Source organism: Halichoerus grypus, chromosome 9, assembly GCF_964656455.1.
Source record: "Halichoerus grypus chromosome 9, mHalGry1.hap1.1, whole genome shotgun sequence".
Taxonomy (NCBI): Eukaryota; Metazoa; Chordata; class Mammalia; order Carnivora; family Phocidae; genus Halichoerus; species Halichoerus grypus.
This window is the reverse complement of record NC_135720.1, coordinates 50,398,405-50,420,810: the sequence shown is the minus strand read 5'-3', so window position 1 is coordinate 50,420,810 and position 22,406 is coordinate 50,398,405. Positions and strand designations below refer to the sequence as shown.

At 39.5% G+C, this 22,406-nt stretch overlaps 2 protein-coding genes across 7 annotated transcripts in view; one reads left to right on the top strand and one right to left on the bottom strand.

Annotated features, from left to right (window-relative positions):
• Positions 1–7,042, top strand: part of CDC40 (cell division cycle 40) — a 54,636-nt gene extending 47,594 nt beyond the window's left edge. For all 3 annotated transcript variants that reach the window (XM_036075330.2, XM_078054877.1, XM_036075331.2), the window contains exons 13-15: positions 2,083–2,159; positions 3,651–3,795; positions 5,022–7,042. In XM_036075330.2, coding sequence (XP_035931223.1) covers positions 2,083–2,159; positions 3,651–3,795; positions 5,022–5,199 — 400 coding nt within the window. In that variant the 3' untranslated portion in view covers positions 5,200–7,042. The remainder of the gene's footprint in view (positions 1–2,082; positions 2,160–3,650; positions 3,796–5,021) is intronic.
• Positions 1–22,406, bottom strand: part of METTL24 (methyltransferase like 24) — a 152,357-nt gene that overhangs the window by 41,665 nt on the left and 88,286 nt on the right. Inside the window, exons 5-6 of one of the 4 annotated variants that reach the window (XM_078054881.1) lie at positions 17,018–17,146; positions 3,796–4,050 (exon numbers count right to left, since the gene is read on the bottom strand). In XM_078054881.1, coding sequence (XP_077911007.1) covers positions 3,904–4,050; positions 17,018–17,146 — 276 coding nt within the window. In that variant the 3' untranslated portion in view covers positions 3,796–3,903. Of the gene's footprint in view, positions 1–3,795; positions 4,051–7,663; positions 7,836–14,931; positions 17,147–22,406 lie in introns of those variants that run through there. The other 3 variants (XM_036075342.2, XM_036075340.2, XM_036075339.2) reach the window with 3 other exon arrangements.

Here is a 22,406-nt window from a genome sequence, read left to right as displayed (position 1 = left end):
GACCACCTCAAAGTGAAAACTGACCCCAGCAATAGGAAAATTCTTATTACTAGGACCTTCACACAGGTGGTGTTTGCCAAACTTTTACACCCTGTGCCTGCTAAGAGTAGCACAATGATACAAGAAAACAAACTAAAGGAAACTTGGTTGTAAAGGAGAATAAGAGATTATAATTAGATACTGAACAGCCTGTGGTAATGCTGATTGGCTAAATTCATGAGATGTCATAGACATGTTTTCTCCCAAAGGTATTTATTATGTTAAAATATTTTTAGAAGAAAATTTGACAGATGTTGATCCTGTTTATCTTTTATCTTTAAAATTTCATAGATTTTTATTAAAGTTTTTTTCAGTGATTTCAAAATTTCCAGACTGAAGATTATATGTAAGATATAAGTTACTAGCTTATTTATGGAATTACAGGTTCTAATTAGAAAACAGTGTTGTGTTTATTAAATATAACTATGCCGGGATGCCTGGGTGGCTCAGTCGGTTAAGCGTCTGCCTTCGGCTCAGATCATGATCCCAGGGTCCTGGGATCGAGTCCCACATTGGGCTCCTTGCTCAGCGGGGAGCCTGCTTCTCCCTCTGCCTGCCGCTCCCCCTGCTTGTGCTCTTTCTCTCTCTCTCTCTGACAAATAAATAAATAAAATCTTTAAAAAATAAGTAAATAAATATAACTATGCCTAGCAGACATTTTCACTAGCAATAACAATGTTCATAGAGTGTGCAGACCCATTTCTTGTTCTAGAGCTCATTGTACCAAGAGTCCTTGAAATAAGAGATCTGTATACATTTTTTTTGTTTACTTTTAGGAAAACATTGATTGATCTGAACCTAGACTATGGTTAATTTAGAAATGCTCTTATGTTTTAATCTGTTATTGATTATTATTGGCTAATAATTTTATATGAGAAGGGAAAAACAGTTGAACCTTTTTCAGACTGAGGTTCTTTTGAGTACATTTGGGTCATTTTGAATGTCAATTCTCATTGGTACTTTAGAGAGGTATAAAGGGTTGGAGATTTGATAAATGATATTGTTCCCCAGGTTACACCTAAAAATACTTTCTTCTAACCAAGACCCTCATAGAAGTTTTTTTCTAATCATTTGCTTCTTCTGGATGAGTAGATAGATGGATAGAGAAAATCCTTACTTAAAGGCAAATAATTACTATAATTATTGTTATCATTTCCTAATTAATCAAAGTTTTGGAACTTGAACCATAGTTAGAAATTGATATTGCTGCTTTATATTCTGTGTTATTCATCAGATTACATTTTCCACACATTACTCTGTAAAAAAAAAAAAACATTTCTGGTCACTCATGAAAAGCAACAAGACCAAAATTGTTCAGAATTACTAAAAAGTTTATCATGGAGAATATTAAAAACAAAAAGGCATTTGGAACTTTTCATGGTTTTAGATTTAGGTGACTAGTGTTGGATTTTTGTTGTGTTTGTTTTATTCTTTGTGTCACTCATATAAGAATTTCTTTAATGCATTTTTCTCCTGCACCATACACATTGAGAATAATAGATGTCCAGGTACCAAGCACTTAATCTCCCTTACCCATCCAGAAATCTCATTACTTCAGGATGGGTTCTGCCTGCTTGCAGATCCCTATACAGCTTCGCCTACTATCCCCTTGCACTGCTTAAGGCTCTTTAATCCTCTCACCTGCTTGCAGTTAACCAGTTAAGCCTGAAACTGGCAGGTAAGCTACCATAGGCTTGCCTCAGACATCTTGCTCCTGCCTACATCGTACATTTTTAGATGAGTTTATTGTCAGAGAACTTCAGTCACAGACTTTTTAACATAAAGGCCAAAGTTTAAGTCAAATAGAGTTGGAAAACTAAATCACTAACACTGTTATAATTATCACGGAAAGGCATTTGTGAAGTACAAGATTTGTAATAAGCAACGGGATGCCATTTTGTGATTTTCCTTCCCCCAGGAAGTTTCATGAAAAGTTTGTTAAATATATAATCTCAAGAATATCTCTTTAGTTTCAGAGATAATTCTTCTGAAGGTACTTTTTAAAACTTACTTAATTCTGATAAGCTGTTTTTTAAATTTTAGGGATATCCCTGTGGATTTCAAGTATATAGCAGAGCCCAGTATGCACTCCATGCCTGCGGTGACTTTGTCTCCAAATGGTGAGTGAGTAGGTAGAATGTGGTTCTAAATGAGCCTCTAAGACAGAGTGTGATTTCTGTATTCAAAAGAACTTTGGCCTTTTCCTCCTAGGGGACGTCCGTCACAGGGCCATACTTGTATAAGGGAACCTTTCCAGTATGAGAAATAGTCACTGGTTTTCCTCTGTGAGTCACCTCACCCATTCTCTTGTTTTTAAAAATAATAATAATAATAATAATAAACAGTGAATTGCAGCTCACATTGACAGAACATCTAAGGATTTCCATCTGAGGATCAGGTTTTTTTTTTAAAAGAATTCTCCTTCCAACAGAATCATGTTCAGTCATTTAGTGATTTATTGTGAGCTCTTTTTCTTTCAGAGGAGAGAAATTTTGATCTGGTTCCCCATAATAAGAATACTTTCGCTTCTCAGGCAAAATAAAAAAGATAAATCCATCTACTACTGTTTTCTGTTCAAAAGTGCATTGCCTTCTAAGTACCAAGTAATTTGTACTACAGATACCCTGACAGTATACCGATAGAGTTGTAGCTCTGCCCGAGGGTATTAGAGCAGAGGGGCTGATGTTTGGGCAACAGTGTCCTCAAAGCCCCTGTTAACGCCCAGAGCTCCTGTGAGTGTGGAGCAAGGAAGGAGGCAAGAAATAGTTTGCTGTTCCATCGAGGCGTCTGCCACCGGCAAATCAGTGATCCTTTTTGTCAAGTACCCTATGATTTTTATGAGAAGAGCAACCTAACCGGGTCCTATTTTGATAAGGACTGCATTGAATACTGTCACATTTGTCTCTCTGTATCTACACTTTATGTGGTATATTTTTACACTACCCATTACAAATATTGTGCTCATCTTGAACAAGGCTATTTACCCTCTCAGACTGAATATTGTTAAGAGCATTCCCTTAGTTAATAATGTCTGCAAGTACATCGGATGCAAGAAGATACTACAGTTCAGGCTCTAGAGACTTTGGTGAATCTTGGGAAGATAAAAGCAGTTTGGCCTTTCAGTAACAGTTCCGATAATTTTTTTAATCGTATCTCTTTTTTTGTATGGTTTTATTTAATAATCCTAGGTTTTCTCACCTAGTGTTAATCTTTCCTTTTTCCATAATTAACACAGATAAGTCTCTTTTACCCAATGGTTCTCTTGTCTGTACTTACTCCAAATTAATTTCATTTCATAAAATTTTACTTAAGTTCTGTTAATGCTAAACTCAGAATTTCTGTATATCCTTATTCAAAGAAAAAAGCTTTTATATGAAGAGTGCTCGATGATACGGGATTATTCGAGCAAAATCCATTACTTCTTTATATATAAATCCCTCTTGTCAGTGACAGATTTGTAACACTTTACAAATGGTATGGTAAATTCATTTTCCTATTATTATAAAGTAATTGGGAACAAAAGAATATTAATGTCTGAACATATTTAAAATAAAGAGTCATTTTAGAATTTTCAGTCTTGCTCTAATATGTCTCCTTTATTGAATTTACAGGGAAATGGCTAGCATGCCAATCAATGGACAACCAAATCTTAATTTTTGGAGCACAGAACAGATTTAGATTGAATAAGAAAAAAATTTTTAAGGGCCATATGGTAGCGGGTTATGCTTGTCAGGTGGACTTTTCACCAGATATGAGGTAAGTTTAAATCTTCTCTCATGTTCTCATATTCAAATGTGGTGACATAAACTAATGTCATACAAATAATAACACTTTAAAAAAATCACTGTCGGGCGCCTGGGTGGCTCAGATGGTTAAGCGTCTGCCTTCGGCTCGGGTCATGATCTCAGGGTCCTGGGATCGAGTCCCGCATCGGGTTCCCTGCTCAGTGCAGAGCCTGCTTCTCCCTCTCCCTCTGCCACTCCCTCTGCTTGTGCTCTTCTGTCTATCTCTCTGTCAAATAAATAAATAAAATCTTTAAAAAAAAAAAAAAATCACGGTCACATATGTAATCTCATGATAACTGTGCAGATTGTCACAGTGCCTGATGGAAAGACAAGAATAAGTTATGAAAACTACATTTGACTTTTTTAAGTTCTTCAGTGGGTCTCTTTATCTTCCTTAGTCCTGTGCCCTGTAACCACGTCATAAGTTCCTGTCTATACGGGCTATGCCTTATTTTCTCTCTGCTTTTCTCACAACACTTGGAGGACTGTAATCGCTATATGGCTGTGATTAAACACTGGCAGAATTAATTCTGTATTGCAGTGTTGACATTAACAACTTCACTGCAGCTTTTCTGTGGTGAGACCTCAAATCCAGCTCTTGACTCTTTCTAGGCTGCACTGGATTCGTGAAGCCCTATAGATAGAGTCTTTCTATGAGTGAAACTCTGCATTCATTCCCCCATTCTTAGCTAAAATATGTAGGTAGAAGTAATCCAGAAATCTCTGTAACCTTGTATGTTTAGGCTGGGATTTGTACCTTAGACTCCTACGAGTCAGTCTTAGACAATTTCAAAAGACGTTGAAACCAGGAAATAATTATGAAGGTGGTCGAGTCTAACTACGGTAGAATGGGTGTTCCCAGGCTCTGTGGGAGGCTGGTTCCCCTACCCTGTTTCTGACTGTCTAAAGAGTGACTTGTTAAACTGCTTTTATTGTGGCCCCTGGGTTTCCCAACCTTCCTGGTTAATACATTTTTTTTACTCACAGATTGGTAGCTCAATGGGGAGATTTTTTTGGTAGAAGTTTAAATTATAGACAGCTTTATGCTCTACCTTGTTATTCTCAGTGAGTATTGTATATTCACATTGACTTTTTGTTGTTGTTGTTACTGTGAAAAAGATAAACTCTCTGTTCCTTATACACTTTGTCAGTTTAAGGTGTTTGAACAATTTGAATTTATTTCTCTTCCCATTCTAGCTATGTGATTTCAGGAGATGGAAATGGAAAATTGAACATCTGGGACTGGAAGACCACCAAACTCTATAGTCGATTTAAAGCTCATGATAAAGTGTGTATAGGTGCAGTGTGGCATCCGCATGAAACATCTAAAGTCATAACATGTGGTTGGGATGGGCTCATTAAATTGTGGGATTAACGAGATTAATCCTTAGCTAGGGTCATTTTTGATCCAATTTCATATTTAACTATATTTAATTATTAAATGTGTTGGATGACAACTTGATTTACAAATTATGATTTCCTTACATGGCCTTATGAAGTTGACCCATTGTTTAAAAATATATATATATTTTTTGTAAATTTGGCTCATATAATTTCATTGGCAACTTCATTTTGTTCTTTATAGATATTATTTATACAGAGAATGACCATTGACTTTCTATGTGGTGAGTTGTTGTTGGCAGGCAGTTTGGGTTTACCCCCCTTGACATACTGAAAGGATCTCTTTGGAGTTGAGGAAGAATCCCTGGTGGATTTGGTGTTTTAAAGGAGGTAATACAATTAATGACAAATAATTCTGAAAGGCACCATGTTTACCTAAACTTCAACAAAAAGGGAAGTAAGGAACAGGGACGATGTTATTTAATGTGAATCTGAAAGAAGGTAAAACCACCCACAATTACTGTTCCCATTATTTTGGTGGGTCAAGTTCAAATCTTTTGGATTCAGGAGTTCTATTTTTTATGACATATATCGTATGTTTACTTTAAGCCAGCAATCTTCTCTGACTGCAGCATTCCTCTCACTATTAAACAATGGAAAATAAACAGTCCAGAGTTGTTTCCTTGGCTTTCTTCCCAATCAGTATAGATAGGACTATATATAAGCAGAGAATTATGTTATTTTGAAGGTGAAACTCAAGAGAATTGAGTCAAGACTTTCAGTTTTATTTGTATTTACTATCTGTAAGGACCTGGCTACACTTCCAGAAATCAGGGTCTCCTAGGTCATCGATTCACAGATGTTACTACTGAAATACTCCTCATAGGAGCTAGGGTATGAGGGCATCGTCCAAAATGTCAACTTGTAATTTCTTTGAAGTGGTATGTTTTATCTTTAAAATTATTCCGATTTTGCTTATGAATATATGCAACAGAACTTTTTAAAGATTAGAAAAATTTTTAACTTCTTTCCAAATCTTTGAATAAAATTGACACTCCAGAAAGATGGCTATGGTTCCCCTGTTTGAGAAGCAATAACTGGTTGGTTTAAAAAAAAAAAAAAAGTTTAAGAACTTCAGATTATGAAATCAAGATAGTAGCTAACAGCACTTTGGTTGACAAGCCGTTTCTCCTGTTTTATTACAAATCTCTGTAAGATATTTGAATATTTGAATGTGCTTTGAAATATTTCAGTACCATGCTTCAAAACATTGGTTCATAAGCTGCTCAGAGTGCCAACCTGGAGAACAAAATCATGTTGAATGTTGATATCCTAAGGGCATTAGCTCTGAGCCCTGGACTGTCAATAGCAATTCATGCTTCTAGTGCTTAGAACTTCCATTTTTAAAAATTAATTTTTAAAAAGGCCTGGTATAGATGACCTGGCACTATGGCCACATATAAATAAATAGAAGATAGAAAAAGAGAATTAAAAAATGGTAAGACATGTTATTTTGGGGCACACAGACACTCAAAGAAATGAGAATGCACTGCCTGGCTGCTGCCTTTCTGTATCTGCCGGCAAGAGTAGCTGCACTTCCTGAAGAGGGAGGAGGAGTTCACAGGATACCTTTTCTTTAGTCCCAAACCACTGGTTTTAACAAATGTGAATGATTGAAATGTAATGGGACAGAAAGAATTAATCATACATTTAAACTATCTCGTTCAGCATCAGTATTGTATATGTTACAAATCATAATTTCTAAATCTGGTTTTATTTTATTGTGTTTTTGACTGTTTCTAAACTAAGTAACTGTACATAAAACTTGTCTCTTTTTAAAAAAAAGATATTTTTAAATAAAGCATTTTTTCTAGAAAGTGTTATCAAAATTTTCATTCTTAGTCTTAAGTCTTAACTGTTGAGACAAATTAAACCATCTGCAGATTTTAAATGGGTCATTTTTATTTTATGGGGAGAAATGATGCTTTAGAGGTGGGGGTGATATATTAATATGGTATGTTAATGGGTTTATTCTAGTTAACTAACAAAAATACAGGGCATCGCGCTGAGAGCACACAGATTAAGTCTAACACATTCTGTATTTGTTCACTTAGTGGTGGCACTGAGTTAGGATTGCACCCATTTCAGAGTACACAAATGAGTGGGGTTCTTTTCCAGCTTAAAAAAGTCTCAAGATCATGTTGTTACTGGAATTAAGTGGTTACCTTCTGGCCCTTTTCCCCACTGCAACCTTCTTATCACACCCAGGACAGATTTCCTTCCTAAAGGTTAGAATAAAAGTGATGCTTTACTGAAAGTTTTAATCAAGTGAATATTTAAATATTGAAGCACAAACTGGGAATATTTTGTCCTTATAAGGAGACAGTTTTAAGATAAGGAACAGGGAATAGCATCAAACAGGCACTTCTCTAAGTAAAAAAGTATAGAGTGATTCTTGACAGTGCATCGTCAGGCTGGTCGATGTCCTTATTAGCATGTTTATAAATTACCCAAAGGAGAATAATGACAGTGAAATATTAAACTCTTGAATGACAGCCGTAAGGATTGAGCACTAGTAAAGATTATAGAAGGCTTTCCTTGAAGAACGGTGTTCCTCGGCACAGACTGAGAGCCATCTGCATCAGAATCACCCAGAGATGGTGTTGCTCACTGAGATACAGAAGAGAAGAAAACGGAGTTAGTTGGAGGAGCCATAACGAATTCAGGTATGGGGAAGGCACGTGCGAAGGGCCATCCAGGTCCACGTATCCAGCAGCAGTATTCAGTTTGGGTCTCAAGGTGAGACCTAGGGAACGCCGATGCTGTGTGCCATCAAAGATGCATGTTTTCCATGTTTTGACATCTCTGAAATTAGGGCTATGTCTTAAAGTCAGTGATGTGTCATGGTTTAATTGGCAGCATTTTCTCTTAGTGGATCATACAGTAATCGATGAAATATAGTAGAAATAAGGCAAGTGCCAAGGGACCTACGAAGGAGAAGAGGTGATCCAATAGAAAGAGCCACAGCACGTGGCTCAAATTCATGAGAGCCCATGAATTTTCAGAGAACACCCGTGTTCTCAAATGTTCATTTGATCAATGGGTAAGTAAAATGAATGAATGAACAAAAAATTGCAACTAAGAAATATATAGATATTTATATTAATATATATTTGAATGTATATTAATGTGAATATACAAAAATATGTGTACATTCATTCACTGGGTCAAACTCAGCACTTTTAGCAAGATCCCTGGTTGATAGACACACTAAGAATGAGAATCAGTGCAGTAGAGTCTATCTTGAGTATTTCAGAAATGGCACTGTTTAGTACACATAGGAAAAATTTTGATAACCAGAAATAAATACATGCATGTGTGCATGTATTTACATGCATTTATGTATTGTGTAAATACATGTATTTATGTATTGTAGGTTTGTGTATATATATACACGCATGTATGTATGTGAAGATATGTATGTATATACATTTTCTATATTTCTATGTTCATAATCACTTTATTAATTGTAGAAACAGCTATCTCAACCTAAACATGGCCATTTTATCTGGAACTTAACGGAAAAGCCATCACAACTTGCAACCAGAGTCCTTAGAGTGGCTTTATTTTTAGTGACAAAGAGAGAACTCCTTTGCTTGCACAGCTTCCTGGAACTGCAATCACAATCTTTAGGGGAATTTTCTAGCTCCCCACAACTTATTCTCCACCCTTCAGCTTTTGAGATCTGAGGGACTAACTCAAATCTCAAACATTTTTTAAGTACATGCCCCAGGACAGTGCTAATAGAAAATGTGAGCCATGTGTTTAACTTTTTTTCATGTGTACAATTTTTAACGTTCTAATGGCCACATTAAAAAAAACCAGGATATTAATTTTAATAGTATATTTCATCTAATGAAATATATCCAAAGTATTATTTCAACATTCAGTTATTTTTTTTAAAAGGTTGATTTAGGGATGGCTGGGTGACTCAGTTGGTTAAGCGTCTGCCTTCGGCTCGGGTGATGATCCCAGGGTCCTGGGATTGAGTCCCGCATCAGTCTCCTTGCTCGGTGGAAAGCCTGCTTCTCCCTCTGCCTGCCGCTCCCCCTGCTTGTACTCTCATGCTTTCTATCTCACTCTCTCTCTGGAAATAAATAGAGCGTGAGCTGGGGGGGAGGGGCAGAGGGAGAGAGAGAATCTCAAGCAGACTCCCCGCTGAGCACGGAGCCTGATGTGGGGCTCGATACCAAGACCCAAAGATCATGACCTGAGCTGAAATCAAGAGTCAGCAGATGCTTAACTGAGCCACCCAGGCGCCCCTCAATTATTTTTTAAATAAATATTTTACTTTCCTCATACTAAGTCTTTGAAATCTGGTGTATATTTCACACATAACAGCATGTCTCAATTTAGACACTAAATATTCATCAGATATTTTACCTGTTTCACACCAAGTCGATTTACATGCCCAAGTTGTTGCAAATATATCTGAGTTTTCTAATAATTGAATCAGGTAGAAGTTTTTAAATTTAAGTTACTTAAAATTCAGTTCCTCAGTCATATTAGCCACATTCTAAGTGCTCAATAGCAACCTGCAGCTAATGACTGCCATATTACACATAATAGGTCTAGCACCACTTTTTACACCCATAGCTCAAATATTCAACTTTACTGCTTCATCTTCAGACTACTCAAAATACGTTAAGAATATAAATTTTTCTCTGCTACGTCTTGGGTAGTTTCCTCAGGTATATCTTTCAGTTTGCTTTGCAGTCTCTTCAGCTGTATCGCTTAATCCATTAGATCTATTCCAATGACTTTCCTTTTATAGAAGGTCTAGTTATACTTTTTTATATTTACCTGTTCTTCATATATCATTTTCTTAAGGTTTCTTATATAGTCTTTTATGCCTTTTTTTTTTAAGATTTTATTTATTTATTTATTTATTTGATAGAGACAGCGAGAGAGTGAACACAAGCAGGAGGAGTGGGAGAGGGAGAAGCAGGCCTCCCACGGAGGAAGGAGCCCGATGCGGGGCTCGATCCCAGGACCCTGGGATCATGACCTGAGCCGAAGGCAGACGCTTAACAACTGAGCCACCCAGGCGCCCATCTTTTATGCCTTTAATCATTTTAAACAATTTATATTATACTTTAAGACTTGTTATGTCAAGTTCTTGGGCTGAAAACCCCAGCGTTTATTGTGTATGTCAACTCTACCTCATGGTGGGCCACTTCCTTGTCAGTTGTAACTTTTTGTTAGGAATTCATCTTAAATGGGTCTTGTTTTTTCTTTTTTGAAGAAATCCTTTGTAGCCTGAGTTGAAGAGCCCCTTCACAGTCGTTTTACATCCGTTTCTGCCATATACCCTTATGTATACTCCCTCAGTTTTTTATCTTCATTTCTCAGCTTCTGGTTTTCTTCACCATGAGATTAATATAAATTCAACTCCGTAAACAGGCCAGAGGTTTCAAATTCTCATGGGAAACTTTTAGTTCCTCCCAGAGCTACAGCAAGGATAGGCTTTCTTGTGCTGGGGGTGGGGGTGAGGGAGGTAGGATTTTTAGGACTCTTGCATTGAGGTAATGTAGCACTCCCAGGGTCCCACTGTGCAGGTGTCTCCATGCCGATCCTTGCCCCCACACAGCCTCATCTCCAGTGCGTTAGGCCTCTAGCACCACTGGTACACTAAACTCCTAGGACTGCTGCCGAGTAGCTTCCTGCTCTACCTACCTGTCTGGTTCTAGGCTCCCTCTGAGCTTTGTGTGTCTGAAGATTTTTCTTTCTTGGGCATTCAGCCATACATATAAATGTATATGTACACGTGTGTGTGTGTGTGTGTTGTGTACACACTCACGCTCACACATGCACATACGGAAGGATCACCGTAGATATACATACTTAATCTAGTATCTTCAGATGGTGCCACTTTGTTAGGATATTCTGTAAACAGATGTATAAACCAGTACAGTCTGAAACATTCCAGTTTTTAGAACCCTGTGAGTTTAAGCTGTTCTCCAAAGAGGTACTTGGCCTGAGGGCACTTCATTTGATTGGAGAACTATCATCACAGATTCTTCTTTTATTCGGGCCTTTTCTTCTGAATAAGCACATCATTTGGATTCTTCTGAATTTATCCTAAGGCTTCCCTTTATAGCACACAAATGAAGAAATTACCCTACCACTGTCTAAGCCATCTCTAATCACAAAAATCTTAGAATAATGAGATCTTCAAGCAAGAAGAAACCTTAGAAGTCAAATATTCCAACCTAAGATAAGCAACTAGGCAAATAAAGGTGATGATTCGCTCGATGCCACACAGCTAGTCAGGGGCAGCATCAGAATCTTTCTCCTTTCATCCTGCTCTTCTGCCTCCTCCACATAATGCGACTTAGTTGTGTATTTTTTAAACTGTCAGATTTGTGGCATAATCTTTGTAGCTTCCAGCTTGCTCTCTCCGAGTTAGGTAGTTCAAAAGAAACACTCAGTTACCGAGACTGTGTTTGTTTCATCCTTTAGTAAAACAGAACCTAGCGAAAGACATTCTTTTGGCCTCTTCCGTTAGAGTTGGGCCCCATAACTGTGCCCACAGGAATGTTGTTTGTTTTAAGAAGCATTAGTTGGTTTTTTTTTTTTTCAAAGATTTTATTTATTTGAGAGAGAGAGAGAGAGAATCTCAAGCAGACTCTGCTGAGCGGGGAGTCTGTCACAGGGCCCGAGCCCATGACCCTGAGATCACAACCCTAGCTGAAACCAAGGGTCTGATGCTCAACCGACTGCCACCCAGACGCCCCACAAAGCATTAATTTTAATGAAACTAGCATTTTTCCATATAGTGTTAAACATAAAGTGTGACATTAAGTTTGCCTGATTTAGGGGCGCCTGGGTGGCTCAGTCATTAAGCCTCTGCCTTCGGCTCAGGTCATGATCCCAGGGTCCTGGGATCGAGCCCTGCATCGGGCTCCCTGCTCAGTGGGAAGCCTGCTTCTCCCTCTCCCACTCCCCCTGCTTGTGTTCCCTCTCTCGCTGTCTCTCTATCTGTCAGAAAAATAAATCTTTAAAAAAAAAAAAAAAGTTTGCCTGATTTATTTTCCTTAAGGACAGAAATATAATTATCTAAAGAATTTCAATATTTTCTAAATTTAGGCAGTTTAAGAATACATTGAATCTTTGGGTTATGATTTCATGTGATAAGTAAAGTTCAAATACCTCCTTCAATAAGAAAAAGACATTTTTACATAAAGTTAAATGTGTTCTGAACTCACAAAGAAGCAGCTATTGGCTAATACAAAAAGAATTGTTATTGCTTAAAAGGCAAACATAAACTTATCTCCAGCAGAAAAGAACAATTATATTAATTGAGCCTGGAGGTATTGTTGTGTTGTCAAGAATAATAATCTGTTTTAATGAGGGCTTCACTTTAAATCTGACAAAATATGATGATGAGGCTGGCTCCCTGGTATTAATCCAAGCTTTGCAAAAAACAAACATGTAATACTTAGGAAATCCAAATCTTGTACTGTGTTTACTATATCTAAAATCGTATAGCCAAGACAGAAATAGCTTACATGAATAATTAATTTGTACTAAACACTGTAAACTCATGAATTTACTTTTGTTCTACTCTAATACAGATCAGTGGTCCTTCAGAGAATTCTAACACGTTTGTTTACTTCTTCCTGACTTTCTTCATTTTAACATATCAAATAGTTACAAATATTTATATGATAACCTGTTATAGATGCAACAAATACAATCACTCTAAGAGAAGGGGAAAGGGAAATATTTTTTCTTTGACTTTAAACTCAAATTGTGACACAGTTTGTGCAAATCTCTTACGTATGTCTTATACGTCTTTCACCTAAACAGGTTTTTTTAATCATTTGAAGAACATTATTAAATTTATACTTTTAGATTCACTTATGAGCATTGCTCTGGTAAGATGAGGCCCATGTATCTGCGGGTCAAAGACTACTTTGAAAACAAAGGAAACACTCCATTTCCAAGTGACTGTGCCCTTTCTAAAACCTAAGAGGAAAGTGCCACATAGTGGGACAAGCCAGGGCCAAGAGCTGCTTCCAGGCCTTGCAAGAGCTTTTCTGGCAACCTGAAATATTGACAGAGAAGTCGCTGGGTCCCCCTCTTCTTGCAGGAAGTCTCCATTTGGCAGGCATGTTTTAATTAGATTATTTTTTTTTTAAAGATTTTATTTATTTGACAGAGAGAGACACAGCGAGAGAGGGAACACAAGCAGGGGGAGTGGGAGAGGGAGAAGCAGGCTTCCCGCTGAGCAGGGAGCCCGATGCGGGGCTCGATCCCAGGACCCTGGGATCATGACCCGAGCCGAAGGCAGACGCTTAACGACTGAGCCACCCAGGTGCCCCTTAAATAGATTATTTAAACTAAACCTGCATGCTACAAAAATGTCCCAACTCAACTGATTTGCAGGTCTGTTGTTAGTATATTTGTAGTTCCCCCCCCCCCATTTACTAATAAGGAAGCAAAAATAGGCCCTTTGGGAGTGGCATCTCACATCTGTTAGAGGCTATTGAGGCGGCCCTGTGGAGGGAAGGGGACCAGCACAGGCTTTGGATCTGAAAGATCGGAGAGGTGGATTCCTACTCTACCATCTACTAGTGGCATCATCTGAATAAGCTATTTAACCTCTCAGGGTTTCCTCACTTGTACAATCGGGAAAACTCCACTTCCTTATGGAGTTCCTGGGAGAATGAGGAACCATCTCTGCCCAGTGCTGGGCACCGAGGATGCTCTCGATAGCAGCTCTTGACTTTACCTCTCCCCTGTGTTTGTGTTGCTTTTGTGGGGGTTACGGTGCTGTTGGTTCTTGTTTTGCCTTCACAAGCAGGATCTTCCCAAATGGCAGTGTGTGGTACCCCAGACCCTTGCTCGTGGCCTCCACCACTAGTTCTCCATGGGGGATGGCTTTGCCCCCGAGGGGACATTTGACACTGTCTGCAGATGTGTCTGGTTGTCACAGCTGAGTGGGGCAGAGGGAGAGGTGCTCCTGGAATCTAGTGGAGAGGGCCAGGGATGCTGCTAAACATTCTACAAGGCACAGAACAGCCTTCCCTCCCCCAACAAGGAATTATCCAGCCCAAAACGGCAATCTGTGCTGAGGTTAAGAAACCCCAGCCTACACAATAAGCATAATACATTTCAGAGGCAGGGAAACCATAGCAACAGTCAGGATATTCATCATGAATTTCAAACTATCCATGAAGGGAATGAAGGACAGTCTTAGAAATAAGCATAAAATAAGTACAAAAAACTACTGAACAAGCTGCCTTGTAGGTGGGTGTGGGTGGGTGTGTTTGTGATTTATTTTGAGTTTGTCTTTTTTTTTTTTAACACTACAGCCATTCTTGCTTCAGATGTATATATATATATATATATATACATATATATATATATGTGTGTGTGTGTGTGTGTGTGTGTGTGTATATATATACATATGTATATATATATATATACATATGTATATATAGTGTGTGTGTGTGTGTGTGATGAAGTCAATGTTCTGCACCACCAATCTGGAATAAATGGGGACTTGCCCTGTATAAAAGGGGCTTTCAGTGATTCCATCAATCTTCAATCCCCTGAATTAAAAGTCTTAATATGGGCGTGTACGTATCTAAAATCTGAACAGACTGGACACATAAGATTAGAACACTTCATACTTTGGTGTACAAGAAGGTTTACCAGGTTTGGGCGCCTGGGTGGCTCAGTTGGTTAAGCGACTGCCTTCGGCTCAGGTCATGATCCTGGAGTCCCTGGATCGAGTCCCGCATCGGGCTCCCTGCTCGGCAGGGAGTCTGCTTCTCCCTCTGACCCTCCCCCCTCTCATGTGCTCTCTCTCATTCTCTCTCTCAAATAAATAAATAAAATCTTTAAAAAAAAAAAAAAAAAGAAGGTTTACCAGGTTTAATGTATAAAAAGGTTTATTGTATATACTTCAGTGTATAAAATTTTGATTAAAAAATAAAGAGAGAATCTGTGATATAATCCAAGCAGGAACCGGACTAAAGTTAACTTTGTTTTGAAGGCAATACCGTGCACACCAAGCATTAAACCACTTCAGAGTTTTTCGTGGACCCTTTGTGCTTTTGAGATACCTATGGACATAGAGCGACTTAGCTGCTACTTTTTAACTGATTCAAGCTGGTTCTCCGACTTCAATGACTTTTACTAGTGTACTATGTGTTTTAAAATAAAAAGCTTATTTGTATTTTTAAAAATTCAGAAAGTCTTGTTCCCTTTTGAACTGAAGGGAATAAGATCATCTAACTCTACTATATTTTGGTTTCTCACTTGACGGCATGGTATTTTCAAACCACTGCAAGAAACAAAAAGCCAACCCAGGGAACATCTGGGGTAGAAGGAGGTAAAAAACAGGAAGAAGGGATAAAGTCTAGTAGCAACCAGCATTCTACTCTCTCCCCAAATTTCTTGAACAAACAATGGATATATAGTTTTCCTGCTCTCTCATGATGTAAAAAATGCCAGAAAATATACTTAATTTATAATAAGGTAATAACTTGGTTTGTTTTTATGCTATTCAATTGACTTATTTGAAATAGAATTTTTGAAAATCATTTGTGGGGGTAAATGTCTAATCCCATAAATAAAAATGATGGAGATCATTTGAACTACTGAGAACCTACATTTTCTGTTTAATTTTTAAAAATACAGAAAGGATTGGTGTTACTGAAACACTATGTAAGCATCCCAGGAAAGAGACCGACTTTGGCTCTCAGGCCACGGTCTTCTAGCAAATGCCAACTGGCAGTAGAGAAAAACTCACTTAATCTTTGACATAATGTATTAAAAAAAAAAAAAATTTGACAGGATAGGCAAGGCTGTGGTTGGGAAGTCAGGTCTGAAGTCAGTGGAGGCAACAGCACAGACACCCAAATTCTGCTTTGTGCTTGGTTTCACAGGAACAGAAGGGGATTTAAGGCTGAGTCTGAAAAGAATCCTGAGTTGAGGTTCTGCATAGTCTAGGCTTTTAAGCTCGGTGACAGAATTTGGTGCGTCTGAGTCCCCAGAAACCAGAACCAGGGGTGCTTATAAAGCCACAGCATGGCCTCAGCAAAGGCTGAGGAGGAATGACTGAAATCTACAAGGTCCTAAAGAATGTCATTGACCAGGTGAACAAGAAAAACCCTGAAAGAGGGGAGTGACAGTCAAAGGAAAGGCCCTCTTTTAAACAGTAAGCTACAAACTTAAGAATCTCATCAACTCAGTAACAATGGAAATGTTAGGTAATTTCTCATGTTGGTGAATTCATAGATTTTAGATGCATAATGAATTTTAGGGAACACAGATAAGTGGAGGGTTCTCTTCCCAGTTAAAACGAAGAAGGACAAGCATCCCCGCTCTGTCGGAGGCAAACGGGAGAAAGGCCCAGGCTTTGGGCAGATGGAGATGGACTCCTGTGGCACTCTGGTGTCCATCCCATCCACAGGTCTTAACCGTGTCCCTACCACAGGGCAGGTGCCGGGCTACGTGCACTACAAAGGCGATAACACAACACCCCCCCCCCCCCCGCCCCGGAGCAGCTAACAGGCTAGCGGGAGGAGACTGGACAAGGACACGCCTCATTCTGAAGTTATTTCCCCGAGCTCTCCATGAGGTCCTGCATCCTAGGTCCATCTTGTATTCACCCAACTCAGAGTGTAACAGCTACTTGCATTGAAAATGTCTTTCTTCAGGAACAGCTGGGGTTTAGATAAATCTCTGTAACTATGAAAAAGCCTGAAACCCTTTAGTTCTAACTCTTTGAGGAGGCTGTACCAGAATCGCACGACACTGCTCTCCCCACCACTGACCTCAAACCCGGGCCAGTGGAGATGAATCTCAAAGGTGAGCTGTCCAATTTGTTCCAGGACATCTTCCAGAATAAGATTTTCTAAAACTTTCCATTCTGCACTCTCCAGATCTGCTTTGAGAACATCAATCTGTAACAAAATGATGAAACGAGATTAGCAGATGCAATAAACGTTGTTAAAAATACCACCTTGACATCAGGAGCATCGCTGTATAACTAACGACCTCCTACAAAAGCAGAATGTTTCAGATCTTAGAGTTAGAGGTCTTTTTCAATGGCCACTAATGACATGAGTTTCTAACCTCACTCCACACCAAATGTTAATATACAGATAATGAAATGCCAGTCGGAAATCATAAAGGACCCTCCTACTTTCTGCCCAATGGGAACGGATGCCTGAGAAGGAGACGCTGGGGCATGTGTTTCATGGAGCTGCATGCCCACAGCCTCTCCCCGACAGCCCAGACTCTGCTCACAGGAACCCAGCCATGTCAGGACAGCACGGTGGCCCATAGGGAGGCCCGGACAGAGGGCTGCCGTCTGCCGGGACCACCTCACAGACCTCAGCCCCCTCCAACTTCTCAGGACTGGAAGCCAGGGAGAGTTCTCAGGTATCTGAATATTAGACTTGTAAAAAAAAAAAGATTATTATCCCATGATTTCTTTTAACAGTATACACCAGCACAGCATCCTAAAGGGGGGGAAAAAAGGCAACACCATTCTCTGTTCGTTTAATGAACCTAAGTTCACACTCTAGGTAAGATGAAATATAGGGAGAAGAGTAGGATAGGAGAGATTTTGCAATTAATTAAGTTAAGAGAATCAGCTCATTTTTGCTGGCTTTGCTATTAGAATAACAGAACCCCAAATGCCTCCAGAAAGCAATGAAAGCTAATTACTTACTGAGCGCTTGTATGCGCCTGGCACCATGCAAAGTGCTTCGCTTGCAATATCCCTTTACTCCTCTCAACAATTCTGCAAGGCTGATTCTGTTGCTATCCCTGTTTGAAGTTTAGGAAACCAGACTCAGAGTAACCTATCCCCAGTCACACAGCAGGAGAGGCAGTGGTGACATGAGAACTGAGTCTGTCCACATGGCCCATGTTCTTACCCACTACACGATGCTGACTCCCCATAAACCACAAGACGAAAAATGGTAACTCAGATTCCCTAAAAGGCTTTTGGTTTAGAAAATAAAGTGCCATTAGAGAGTGAATAAGGGCCCGTGAGTAGAAGTCTTGTTATCAATATCCCCAGTTTACATTTGCAGAGTAGTTTACAGCTTAAAGAATTACTTTCTACATACATAATCTCAGTGAAACAGCCCTACGTGCAGACGAGGCCTTGGTAAAAATGACTTTGGGCTGCCAACATTGCTTGTGTGATTTCAGAGTTGGGTGGAGGAGAAGATGGATAGGATTTAGACATCACTGCTCCAGGAAAATGGTCCTTGCCCAGTATCCTTACATCCCAAGGGAGATGCCTTCTTTCACTGTCTTGCCTTGGACAGTAGCACCTCATGGTCCACCAGGGAAAGAGTGATGGTAACACCCCAAGAATACCAAGAGGCCTCAGAATCATCTAGATATCTGTAAACCAGCCTGTCCAAACTCAAAAGAGAAAAAGTAAAATGAAAAACAAAACAAAAGACTTTCTTTTCTGAAAGGAACCAAAGCAGATTCTATGCAAACATGCACAAGGCACAAGGCTAAGATAATTTTTGTGAATTGGACACAAAAGAATTAACTTGCTCTTTTTCTTTTTTTCATCTCTGCAGCCCTGCCACTTTCTTGACTTTGTTTAATCATTGAAATTTTAAGCAGAATATTCTTGAATTGGGGTAATTAAACTGCCAAAAGAAGTATGTATTTAAAACTTTACAAAATTGTCTAATTAGTACAGAAAATAGCCAAAACTCAAAATCAACATTTCATGTCAATTCACATAGTTAAGAATTTTTAAAAATCCTTATAGATGTATTTCTACCATGGTTTTCTGTGAGTTCACATGTTGAATGTGATCAATACATCAAACTATTAAGGAACAGGGCAAAGTTAATCAGCCTGCAACTGACCTAAAAACTACACTGGTGAGTATAGAGGAATATATGTTTCATATTTTTTTCCAAACATTTTTAAAATAAGCTATCAATCCAAAGTTATGAGCAACAGAAAAAAAAACAAATTAGGATAAATCATAGCAAATATATGCTTACTGTGAAAATCCAATTTCACTTACAAAATGCTGTCCTATCGAAAGAGCAGAGAGTATTTTCAAATACGACCACATTGCCAACCCCTTTTGATTCCAATAACTGGAAATTCTCCACTTCAATCAGAACTGAGTAGGTTGATCTAAATCACATGGCCAAGGATGGCGCAGGACCGAGGAGCTCATAAACTTCTTCCCTGACTTCCAGCCTGAAAGCACAGCCAGCCAAATGCTGTGAATAAAACATGGGTTTCTTTCCCTCTGTGCTTTTTCCATTTTTTGTATTTCAGGATGTTCTCTCACCACAACTATTTTGCAAATGTAATTTCCATTATTACTGCATAATGCACCCAATATTATTGTTTGCATAAGGCACTAAACATTTCTGCATCAGGTACACCTCTTTTAAGACTCTAACATCAGTTTTCAACAATCATGGCCCTAAAAATCATTACAAAAAATGATTACATCAGAATAATCAAGTGCCAATCCAAATCCAGTCAGGTTAAATCAGGTTTCTTGAGAAATACAATGAGGTGTTAACTCTGTGTAAACTCTGCAATAATGAAAGACATATTCTTGGGTGGAAGGGTCTCGAAGAAGGTAGATCAAACAATGTATCTGCTACAATTTCAGAGGCATTAAAAAAGTCCTCCTATCAAAAAGTATCTCCTTTTCCTTGTGCCTGAAATACCCAATAAATCTCCTTTCCCAGAACTTTTTGAGGAAATGAGAATTTTAATTTTAACTGGATTAAGGTGTGAGGCCGTTTGGCAGCCCCCACATCACGGGCACAAGCTTCTGTCTGCATTCCCCCACCTGGAACTGCAGAGATGAGAAAAAGTAGGCAAAGGGGCACTGGTCTTTGTACTAGTTTGCTAGGGCCGCTATTAAAAAGTACCACAAATTGTGGGGCTTCAGCAACACTAATGTACTGTCTCATAGTTCTGGAGGCTACACGTCTGACATCGAGGTGTCCAATAGCATTGGTTCCCCCGAGAGCTACACGGGAAACTTGGTTCTGTGCCCCTCTCCTAGCTCCTGCTGGCTTCCTAGAAGTCTCCGTCATTCCTTGGCTTCTGCATTACTCTGATCTATTTCTTCATCTACAGCTTTCCTGCACCCAAATTTCCCCTCTTTATAAGGACACCAGTCATATTGGATTAGGGGCCCAGCCTATACCAGTATGACTTATTTATTTATTTATTTATTTATCTATTTATGTTTAGAGATTTTATTTATTTATTTGTCAGAAAGGGAACACAAGCAGGGGGAGTGGCACAGGGAGAAGCAGGCTTCCTGCTGAGCAGGGAGCCCTATGCGGGGCTCGATCCCAGGACCCTGGGATCATGACCTGAGCTGAAGGCAGATGCTTAACGACTGAGCCACCCAGGCGTCCCATTATGACCTCACTTAAGCTAATTACAGCTGCAGTGACCCTATTTCCAATGAAGGTCATATTCTGAGGTACTAGGGGTTAGGACTTGAACATAGGAATTTGGGGGGCACACAGTTCCAGCTACAACAGTGTGTGAGGTAGCTATCGCTGTAGGAGCTTTGGCAAGGCAGTATGTGTTCTGGAGCCAATTCCCCAGCCAGTGCCTGGAAAAAGTGTCCTGTACCAGAGATCCAAGGAGGCAATTGTGGATGCTGTCCCGCCAGTCCCTACATCAGGCAGCCCTCACAGCTCCAACTTCGCAATATCCAGGGTAGGTCAACAGGGCTCCATGGCCAATTAAAACCACCATCATAAAAGCCCTGTGCTTCGTTCCCTGGTGCCTTCCCGGCCACACAAGCAGGCCCAGCAGGTGCACTTTGTCTCTGGCACCCCCCAATTCCCTAGCCGCTTCCCTCTCCCTCCTGGAACTCAGCAGGCACTCAACACCCTCATGCTTGCAGCTCCCCACCCGAGCCTCTTCCCTTTCAAGGGGACTCTGCAGCGGGCTGGGCACACTGCACCACGCACTGCAGCGCCTTTAAAGGACTGGGTCTGGGACTCACCAGCATCACTTCCACTGCATTCTACTGGGCAAAGCAAATCACAAGGCCAGCCCAGATTCAAGGTGAGGTGAAACGGATTCCAGCCCTTGAGGGGAAGAGTGGCATACACAGAAAGGAAGAGACAAACTGTTCCTGGTCATGGTTGCAAATAATTGACCCCGGTGATTAAAAGCGATATTCAAATTTATATACAAATCCATGAATGAGCCATAGTATTAGGATAGAAGTGAACCTTTGCTGGACACAAGCAACACTCCAGGAAAAATAAATCATAAAGCCCTTATTCATCAGAATATTATTAAAGAAGGGACATTAATTAAAACATGGCATTTACTATTAGATCTGGCTTTCCTCGGACGTTGACAAAGAACCTGGGATAACCAATGGATTAAGGATGACTAATAAAGAAAACACTGAAAAGGACAAGTAAAATAAATACGTGTAAGTCTTAGATATCTGACTGTCCCAAGGCCACGGTGCTGTGAGAAAGTCCAAACTAACCCTTGCAGAGAGCCCACATGAAGAGGCCCTAAGTCAATATGAAGAAAGAGATGCCTGGCCAACCCTGGCTGCACGAGCCATCGTCCGACTGTAACCCCAGGAGAGACCCTGAGTCAGAACTACCCAGCAGAGCCCTTCCCAAACACTGACACCCAGAAACTGTGATCAATAATGTAATTATCAAGGAACTTGAGTTTTGGGGATGACTCATATGTAGCAGTAGATAACTAGAACAGAGACCAAGTACTATTTATGCAAAAGTTAAAGGTTACTTGTACAGTGTCAAATACTATATATTCCAAAGCTGTGATTCCTAGAAATTCATACATATATAACCAAAAATATTATCTTATTAAAAAATCAATACATGGTCATTATTTAAAAATTAAAACTACAGGGCGCCTGGGTGGCTCAGTTGGTTAAGCGACTGCCTTCGGCTCAGGTCATGATCCTGGAGTCCCTGGATCGAGTCCCGCATCGGGCTCCCTGCTCAGCAAGGAGCCTGCTTCTCCCTCTGACCCTCTCCCCTCTCATGTGCTCTCTCTCTCTCATTCTCTCTGTCTCAAATAAATAAATAAAATCTTTAAAAAAAATAAAAATTAAAAATAAAAAAAATAAAAATTAAAACTACAGATAAGAAAAAGGAAAAGGAGGGGCGCCTGGGTGGCTCAGTCATT